The sequence below is a fragment of the Herpailurus yagouaroundi genome, unplaced genomic scaffold (assembly GCF_014898765.1).
Source record: "Herpailurus yagouaroundi ecotype Mexico unplaced genomic scaffold, PumYag 160, whole genome shotgun sequence".
NCBI classification, from domain to species: Eukaryota; Metazoa; Chordata; class Mammalia; order Carnivora; family Felidae; genus Herpailurus; species Herpailurus yagouaroundi.
Genome location: NW_024412401.1, coordinates 53,880,699 through 53,890,769, shown reverse-complemented (window position 1 = coordinate 53,890,769; position 10,071 = coordinate 53,880,699). Strand labels below are relative to the sequence as shown.

At 52.3% G+C, this 10,071-nt stretch overlaps 1 protein-coding gene across 1 annotated transcript in view; it reads right to left on the bottom strand.

Annotated features, from left to right (window-relative positions):
• CFAP77 (cilia and flagella associated protein 77) overlaps window positions 1-10,071 on the bottom strand; it is a 132,207-nt gene that overhangs the window by 52,703 nt on the left and 69,433 nt on the right. The window contains exons 2-3 of the mRNA XM_040482721.1: window positions 6,310-6,409; window positions 5,569-5,797 (exon numbers count right to left, since the gene is read on the bottom strand). Of these exons, the coding sequence (XP_040338655.1) occupies window positions 5,569-5,797; window positions 6,310-6,409 (329 nt within the window). The remainder of the gene's footprint in view (window positions 1-5,568; window positions 5,798-6,309; window positions 6,410-10,071) is intronic.

Genomic DNA, 10,071 nt, shown 5'->3' with positions numbered 1-10,071 from the left:
GTCCGAAAGGGGCACTGCCTCTCAGCTCCAGCCCCTGGTGCCTGAGCGCAGACCCTGGGTGCAGGGCGTCCAATCTTTCACTTTATTCACTGACAGAGAGAGAGAGAGAGAGAGAGAGAGAGAGAGGGAGACAGTGTGGGGGAGGGGCAGAGAGAGAGAGGGAAACAGAGAATCCGAAGCAGGCTCCAGGCTCCGAGCCATTAGCACAGACCCCGACGCGGGGCTCGATCTCGCAAACCGCGAGATCATGACTGGAGTCGAAATCCAGAGTCAGACACTTAACTGACTGAGCCACTCAGGCGCCCCTGGGCTTCTGGCTTTTTAGGTGAAGCGGGAAATCCAGGTTTTTGTTGTTGTTGTTGTTATGAAATCTCCTGGCTTTTTGAATGCGGCACCTCATGGGGCGCCCGGGTGGCTCAGTCGGTTAAGTGTCCAACCTTGGCTCAGGACATGATCCCGCGGTTTGTGGGTTCAAGCCCCACATCGGGCTCTCCGCGGTCAGTGTGGAGCCCGCTTCAGATCCTCTGTCCCCCTCTCTCTCTGACCCACCCCGGCTGGTTCTCTCTCTCTCAAAAGTAAAATAAACATTAAAAAAAAAGTTGTTTTTTTTTTAATAAACGTGGCAACTCATTCACAGTTTTCGTCACTGGATGGGCCAAACATCTCTGTGGGCTGACTTGGCCGTGGCTCCCCGCTCGTGACCGCATGGCCACACGGGCACCGTTTCCCCATCGTGGCTTGGGGCCTTCACTTTCTTTTAGCCACACCAGCTCGTGGACTGAAATGCACCTTTCCAATTTAGTGACCATCTGTGACAAAGCAGTGTGAATTGGAAACCAAATCAGCCAAGTGGAAGGACGGACGGACTCCGTCATCCCGTCCATCGTGAAATACGTCAAAGGGTAAGAGATTTGACATCCGGGGGACAGGGAGAAGAGCTGGGGTCAGAGTTTTATCTCACACGGCGGTCACACGCTCGGGAGCGTCCCGAGCTTCGAGTGGCTTTTCTGTGTATTTTGTTATTATTATTTTTTAACATATCTGTAGTTGTGAGTAAACGGTACTCATTTGTTTATTTATTTATTGGACCAAATCGCCCCCAACAACTCCTCGGGTAGTTGTGTGTAATCAGATTTGTTTGCTACTTTTTTAAACATGCTTTTAAAGTAAAGAAATAAATACAATTGAGGCTTGTAAAAGGTGATCATTAGGAAAGGGGCCTCGGCCCCATAACTTTAAAGTAATAGCCCCATTACGGAGAGGGGCGATCGCGTCTTAACTGCTCCTTCTACTTACGTTGCGAAGGTTGAGGGGTTCTGGACGCTCGCTGAGCAGCTCAGTAAAAGCCTTTCCGGCGGCCATTTAACCTCCATTTACGAAGAAATAAAGCAAAATTGATGCTGATTTGGGCCTGCTTTGGGGGATATTTTTGTTCCGTAAAAGCCCTTTTGCTTGCAATTTGCTGGGCCGCCCTGACACATGAGAGAGGGCTGCTGTTGATAAAGATAAAGCTTTATGGCCACGATATTTGCTGCTAACAGCAACCTAATGCAGCATTTTCATTTTTGTGCAATTAATGTTAACGTCTGCTACGAAAATTGTCATTAAATACCATTTTAAAATCCATTCAATTTGCATATGCAAAGCCCATTTACCATCACAGAGGATATAGCTGGCACTTCATCACGTCCTTACCCTCGCATTGTAGCCACTCGGTTTTATAGCAATTTAAGATTTTATATTGAAAGCCAGATGATAATGGATGTCCTTTCTGAGCCCAGCTGACTTCAGCTTTTCCATTGTACGTGGAACAACGCAGCCCCAGGACCGGGAACCGTGGGCATTTGCGCTGTACCTCAGTCCCAAGGAGGCAAGTGTGCAAGAAAGAGCACTGGACGGGGAGTCCGCCCACCTGGCTCTAGATGTGACTCTTGTCTGGTCCCAACTTGCTGTGTGACCTTGGGAAAGGGTCTTGACTGCTCTGAACGTCTGCTTCCTTGTCTTATTCATTTTATTTCCTAGCTTTATAAAGTAAGCTCTATACCCAACGTAGGGCTCGAACTTAGGACCCCAAGATCCAGAGTCACAGGCTCCACCCACTGAACCAGCCAGGCGCCCCTGCTTTCTTTTAAATCATGGCTTTGAACCAGGTGATGGCTAACGTCCTACGTCTTCTAAAATTTTGTTTTTAACTATAAGCACTTCAGGTTGAGAACCCAGCCTAGGGAGATCGGTTAATTTCTCCCTGCCTAAGCTGGGCCAGTAACCCCACGCACCTCCCCGCACAGGCCCTTCCAAGACAAGGAAAGGAAACCGACACAGAGGCCAAACATAACCTGAGAATCCCAGCTGGCCGCGTTACTGCTCTAACATCACATTCACAGGTCAGGAAACAGAAGCCTTGGAGGGAAACCTGTCGGGGACCACGCTGGAACGAGAGCCCTAGGCTGACGGCTGCTCGCAGACACCATGCCGTCTTGGGGACACTGGTGACCGGCCCGGACTAGTCTAGCGGTCTGGCACACAGTGGGAGTCTCTGTCCCTCTGTACTCCAGGCGGCCTTGGGAAACCTTGCCTTGGAGGGACCGACTTTAGGGCATTATTATTATTTTTTTTTTAATTTATTTTTTTTAACGTTTATTAATTTTTGGGACAGAGAGAGACAGAGCATGAACGGGGGAGGGGCAGAGAGAGAGGGAGACACAGAATCTGAAACAGGCTCCAGGCTCTGAGCCATCAGCCCAGAGCCTGATGCGGGGCTCGAACTCACAGACCGTGAGATCGTGACCTGGCTGAAGTCGGACGCTTAACCGACTGCGCCACCCAGGCGCCCCTAGGGCATTATTTCAAAGGGGGGGGGAGGGGGGGTGTGCCAACGACCGTTAATCTGGACCAGAAATGATTTTCCAATGTGTCTGTACGGTCACGTTCCACGTTTGGAGGGCTGGCGAAGAGAAACGCATGTCCGGTGAGAGAGACGTGTACAGCTGAGACCATGGGAGGTGGGAGAGCTTTACCGCAGAGATGACGCTGAGCTGAACTCTGGAGAATGAGTAGGTTTTACTAGGTAGGGTGGCGAGAACAGGCGGGGGAAAGCATACAAAAGTATGGCAGCTCCCACTGCGGAAAACACGATGGCACGTCCTCGAAACACTAAACTTGGAATCCCGCGTGACTCAGCAAGTACACCCATGGGTAGATACCCAAGAGAACTGAAAGCAGGGACGCACACGGGTATTTGCACACCCGTGTTCACGGCAGCACTATTCACGATAGCCAGAAGGTGGACACCGTCCGAATGCCCATCGACGGATAAACGGAGAAACGAAACGCGGCATATCCACACAGTGGAATATCATTCGGCCCTGAAAAGGAAGGAGATTCGGACACCCGCTACAACGTGGATGAACCTCGAGGACATTACGGTAAGTGAAACAAGCCAGAAACAAAAGAGCAAATTTGGCACGATTCCGCTTAGATGCGGTGTCTACAGAAGTCAACAATCGTAGAGACGGAAAGCAGGATGGTGGTTACAAAGAGCTGAGGGAAGGGAGGAACAGAGAGGTACCAAATGGGGCCCGAGTTCCAGTCCGGGATGAAGAAAGGCTTCTGGAGATGCATGGTGCTGTGGGTTGCACAGCAGTGTGAATGTGCTTAAGGCCACTGAACTGTACATTTAAAAACGGCAAATCTGGGGGCGCCTGGGTGGCTCAGTCGGCTAAGCATCTGACTCGTGATTTCGGCTCAGGTCGTGCTCTCACGGTTTGTGAGTTCGAGCCCCGCGTGAGGCCCCTCCCTGGAAGCGTGGTTCCTGCTTGGGATTCTCTCTCTCCCTCTCTCACTGCTCCCCCCCACCCCCTGCCACTCATACTCATTCTCTCTCTCTCTCTCTCAAAATAAATAAACAAAAACTTCAAAAAAAAAAAAAACCAGTAAATCTTACCACAATAGAAAATAATTAGAACAAATAAAAAATAAAGAAGGAACCATCGCCAATAATAATAATAATAATAACAATAAAGTATGGTGGGAGAGCCAGAGGAAGTCACCTACCCAGGACACAGTGGGAGGAAGGTGGGAAAGAGGCTGGGGACAGACTGTCGATGGCACTGCCACATAGATGGACCAAGATATTGGCTTCTCGGTCACGGGCATCTGGCTGGGGCTTGGCGGCCCCAGGCCACCTGTTGCTAGCTACGGGCGCTTCTGTTTATTTGCACAGTGCGAGGCACAAACACCAGTGATTTTTTTGTGCTGTGACACATCATGGGTTAGGAAGCCCTGGTGCATTGAACATCTGCCGTTTCGCCTACTGTTGTGTTCTGTTCTCCTTCCGGGGTCAGAGCCTTGATTTCTACATCCTTTCCTTTCCACCACCAGCCCCATGTGGATGGTGGAGGCTGAGCCCAAACACCTACCCCGCCCAAGAAGGGGCAGAGGATCAGGCCTGGCCAATCAGGGCATCAGAATCTCCTGGTCTCAGCAATTGGTTCAGAGGCAGACATGTGACCCAGAACTGGCCAATCAGTGTGCTTCACAATCCCTGCTCACAGTGGCTGATTCAGGGATCGGCAAGGCTCTAAAGTTGGACCAAGGAATCTTAATCTGAAGGCTGCCGTGCCTTCTGTGCCCTTCCCCCTGAGGATGGAACTGTTCCTGGTCATTTAGCTACACGAGGCAGAAGCTTGTCAGAGAACAAAGCCAAGATTGGGAAGCACAGCCAAGACATGGCGAGACATACCCGATACTGATAACATCCCTTGGTGACCTAGATCCAGCTGTGCCTGAAGCTGTGCCCCTGAGCTTTTCAATCATGTAAGCCAATAAATTCCACTTAAAAAAATATCGAGCCGGTTTGAGTTGAGATTTGATTCCGTGCAACCACGTTCTACTTTTTAAAATTTATTTTTTTATTTTTTTAATGTTTATTTTTTGAGAGAGAGAGAGACAGAGACAGAGACAGAGCATGAGCGGGGGAGGGGCAGAGAGGGGCAGAGAGAGGCAGAGACACAGAATCCGAAGCAGGCTCCAGGCTCCGAGCTGTCAGCACAGAGCCCGACGCGGGGCTCGAACTCACCCACCGTGAGATCACGACCTGAGCAGACGTCGGATGCTTAACCGACTGAAATCCCCAGGTGCCCCACTACATTTTTTCCCCTAACGTTTACTTATTTATTTTGAGAGAGATACAGATTGAGAGAGAGAATCCCGAGCCGCCTCCTCGATGTGCACGGAGCCCGATGCAGGGCTCTAACTCATGATGGGGAGATCGTGACCCGAGCCGAAATCAAGACTTGGACGCTTAACCGACCGAGCCACCCAGGCGCCCCCACATTCTACTTTTAGAGAATGTCACGCATCCCAGAGTTGGAATGTGGGTTGCGTGTTTGCTGCTGCCCCAATCACCGTGACCAAGGTTTGTGAGCTACACCGAGCGCCCAGGCCTGGAGCGCTCCCCCCCGTTCCTGAAGTCAAAGGCCATGCTGCACACGGTTCCCCAGTTCAGTCACCTCTGAGTGCCCTCCGGCCCCCCGGTGAGGGATCGAGCCTGGTGTCCCGGCCACTTACCGTGCCACGACCCCAAACGTCACGTTTGGAGGGAGGGAGGGCATTTCCTTCTTGACGTGCCGGTCATCCTGGTCACTGATGCGGATGTCGTTGAGCTGGCGGTAGAGGAAATTCTCCCGAGCAGTCACCAGGCCGGCTTTCACCGCCCCGCGATTCATGGCAATGTAGTTCCGGGTCAGCTCGTGGGGGCACGTGGGCTGCTGCTTAAACACATTCCAGTGTCCAAGGGCTGAGGGCAGGGAGGGACGGAACTGTGGTGCGGCGGTCAGGCCGCGGCACCTGACCGAGAAGAAACTGGGGCTTGTGTGCCTCCCGTTAACCCGGGGCCTGCTGTGTGACGGCCCTGTGTGGCCTTCTGGAAAGGGAGGGGTCAGGATTCCCGGAGATTGCGGAGGGCACCAGAGCATCCTTTGCCAAGCCGGGTTCGCCTGGCCTTCACCTCCTTGGGGCCATCAGAGGGTTGGTCCTGAGCCCATTCTGTGCTCGAAGCTCAAACGGGGCAGGGCACAAGGTTCCACCCTGGCTGGGGCCCATGCTATTTCCCTGACACCTTAGACCCGGACCCTGCCTGGACCTCCCTGTCTCGGCCAAGCCCAGACTGCGGTTTTCCCCCAGAATCACACTGCGGGGCAGGCCCCGGGACTCTCTGGCTCTTTCCCTGGACCGCGGCCAGCCGCCTAGGTTGAGAGCTCATGGCCCCCCCCCCCCCGCACCGCGGGGCTCCAAAGTACGCCTGCTCACCTTCGGGGACCCCTCCATCCAGCCCGCGGACGTAGAGCCCGTAATTGAAATCAATTCCAGGCAGAGTGTAACTTCTTTCTCGGGGCTTCCCAAGTTCAGCCTGTGTGGGGACAGAGAGAAAGCCAAGGTGAGGAGCGAAATCGCAGACCAACCGCATCACGACAAGTTCAGCCACAGGAGTCAATCAGATGCTCACTTGGCCGCAGGCCCCGTGGGTGACCTTCAGGGCCACTAGGGTAAGGATGACGTGGCCCTCCGCCGTCACCTCCGGCGCGAGGTGAGCGCCGGGGGCACTGGGCATCGAGACACAACCGGGAAAGCCTGCCCGGTGTGCTCGTGATAGGGGACAAGTGAGCAGGGTCAGGAGGACCCCCCAGGCCTTGAAAGAGGAGGTGCGTTTGTGTGAGGGGAGGGGCGCGCGGCAGTCCCTGGGGGTCCAGCCTTGCCCTGCCAGCCCAGCGCTGAGTGGCCCAAGGGGACACACGGGAAGGCGTGGTTCACAGACGTTCACCTGGAGGCCCCTGTTCAAGGAGGGGCCATCTTTCCTACCTGACTCTTCATTCCTACCAAAGATGGCATCCTCACCAGAGCCCGTGAGGACATCAATGCTCCTTGAGTCCTCGCCTGCAGGTGGGGATATGGTAACAAGGCCCACCATGACCTTCCCGGTGGCCGGCCAGCTCTCCTCACTCTCCGGGTGAACTCCTTGACCCGCCCAGAAGGGGGTCATAGGAACAAAATCGGTCTATTACCAACCACGTGACTCCCCCATCCTATAGACAGGGAAGTGGACACCGAGAGAGGTGCTCGTGACCCACGGCTCCTACGGGATGGGCTGGGTTTCACAGGCTGGAGTGTTTGGCCTCCGGCCGGAGCTCTTAACCATTAGATTACACGGCCCCCTCTCGGGGCGCCTAGGTGGCTCAGTTGGTTAAGCATCTGCCTTCAGCTCAGGTCATGATCTCACAGGTCATGAGTTCGAGCCCTGCATCAGGATCTCTGCCGTCAGCACGGAGCCCACCTCGGATCCTCTGCCCCCCTCTCTCTCCGTTCTTCCCCTGCTCGTGCTCTCTGTCAAAAATAAATAAGCTTAAAAAAAAAAAAAAAAAAGATTACACGGCCTCTCTTTCAAGTAGCAGCTGCCTGAGGTCAGAGGTCCTGGCCAGTAAGGCCCTTAGAACATTCAGTGAGCCCGTGCTGAGTTCGGACTGTGTTCCAGATACGATATTTCGTTGTCCCTGTGCTTCTCTCAGGCAGGACCCATCACTATCCCCATTTCTCAGCTGAGGCAGCTGAGGCACTGAGAGGCCAGTTTTGCCCAAGTCCCCACGGCAGGAAGTGGCCAATTTGGGATTTGAACCCAAGCTGTCTGTCTCCAGCCCACACCCAGATCCACCAGTTAAACGAATATCAACGAGCCAGTCTGGCTTTTATTGCCTTCCTTCTCCTGGTGGCTCAGAGCAGGTGCTCTCAATAAATGCCTGAGATTAAAAGCCTCTTCCTCGGGGCGCCTGGGTGGCGCAGTCGGTTAAGCGTCCGACTTCAGCCAGGTCACGATCTCGCGGTCCGTGAGTTCGAGCCCCGCGTCGGGCTCTGTGCTGACAGCTCAGAGCCTGGAGCCTGTTTCCGATGCTGTGTCTCCCTCTCTCTCTGCCCCTCCCCCGTTCATGCTCTGTCTCTCTCTGTCCCAAAAATAAATAAACGTTGAAAAAAAAAATTAAAAAAAAAAAGCCTCTTCCTCTGGGAAGCCCTCCCAGGTTGCCTTCAGTCCAGACAACTTTCTTTGTTATATGGCATCTCAGGGCCCTGAGCTCTACCTACAGGGCACTTACAAACTTGCGCAGTGGTACCTCGATGGCACCGATGGGCCTCGCCAACATGACGCTCAGGGAAAGAATCAGTCACACAGGACCACATACTGCACGATTCCATTTACGTGAAACGTCTCAAATAGCAAATTTGAGAAAGAAAAGTGGAGTAAATGGTTGCTTACGGCCGGGAGGGGTGATGGCTATGAGGTGTCCTAAAATGGACTGCGGTGACAATTGCACAAGTCTGTGAACGGGCTGAAAGCCGTTGCACCGTAGGCTTTATTTGGGTGAATTGCATGGTATGTGAATTATGTCTCAAGAAAGCCATTAGAATTACACAGCAGTGTAATCAAGTCGTTAATTGCACGGCCATCAGTTCGATGTCGGTCTCCCCCTGGTGGAAAGTCTCTCCGTCTTTATTTTAAGGTTAATTTTTTTTTTAGTTTTTTTTTTTTTTTAATAGACCTTAGTTTTTAAAGCAATTTTATGTTCACAGCAAAACTGAGCCGAAGGTGCCAAGATTGCGCCTCTGCCCCTCCCCGACCCCCCTTCTCCTCACTCCTCTTTTTCCCTGTGCCCAGCATGGCAGAGATACTAGTAAATAGGGGTGAATGAATGAGGGAAGGAAAGACGGAAGGAAGGAAATGCCTCCTTGGAGACTCTTCTCAGTTCTCGTCTGCACGAGGTTCTCCCTCTTCTTTCCCATCTCAAATCCCAGGTCCCACCTCCCTCGCGAGGGATGGAGTTCTGAGTTCCAGGCAAGAGCACGGGGGCCTCTGCTGGGTGGTTTGCTTTGAACTCCTTCCGCAAGACTCACTCCGAGCTGCAGACAAAGCTCTGGCTTCTCATTTGTTTATGAAAATGATCTGGCCTCTCTGGTGACTGCAGGGGAAGTTAATTAAAATGTGACTTCTCCAGGAGAGGCCTCCGCCTCCCTCAGGGCAAGTGCAGGTGGGCAGACTTCCAGCTGGCAAAGGAAAGACAGACAGACTCAGGAGCTGGCTGTTACTTGGGGGGTGGGGGGAGCGGAGAAGCACGCAGGTGTCTGGGTCTCTGCGCTTTTTACCGAGGGTTGCCTGGGAGTCAACAATTGCCAAAGTATACCTGGAAGCCTTAGGCTGCAAGAATCATTCAGATGGGAGTTTCACCCATTCTTTCACTCCACAAATATCTTGCACGGACTCTGCACCAAGCCCTGTGTTGGGAGTTCTAAGCTGAACAAAGCAGAGACATAGCCTTTGCCCTTATGAAATGTATTGTTTTGGAAAAGGGATAATCAAACAAGTAACAATAGTCAAGGGCACCAGAGGGTTAGCTTGGGGGAGCACAGATTGCCTCTAGCTCTAAAAAATTTGAGTCCATAGACTGAGAGAAGATTTTTTGCAATGCAAGTATCTGACAAAGGGCTTTTACCCATCATATATAAAGAGCTGCTACAAATCAATAAGAAAAAAAAAGGCAGACAATCCTATGGAAGGATGAGCGAGAGACCTGAACAGGCACTTCATTAAGAGGATGTCCAAGTGGCTCAGATCCATATTTCCAGTGGCTTAACGTCTGAGAAATGCAAAATAAAAACTCAATGCTATTGGTGAGAATGCGGAGCAACCAGAACGCAGATGCACTTGGTGGGAGGTACAGACTGGTACAGCCACTGTGGAACCCCATTTAGCAGTGTCTATTAAAGGTAAACACATACCTGATAACCCAACCGTTCCCTCCTGCCCACCCAACAGAAGTGAGTGCCTGTGTCCTACAAAGACCCGTCGAGAACGCTCACAGCATCTCAGTTCGTAGTAGCCAAGTACCGGAAACAATCCCAGTGGCCGTTATAAGGTGTATAAAAAAGTTGTGATGTGTTCATTCTGTAGACTACTTCATAGCAGTCGTTCTCAATCAGGGGCAATTTTGGCCCCCAGAGGACACCTGGCTGTGTCAGAGACATCATGAG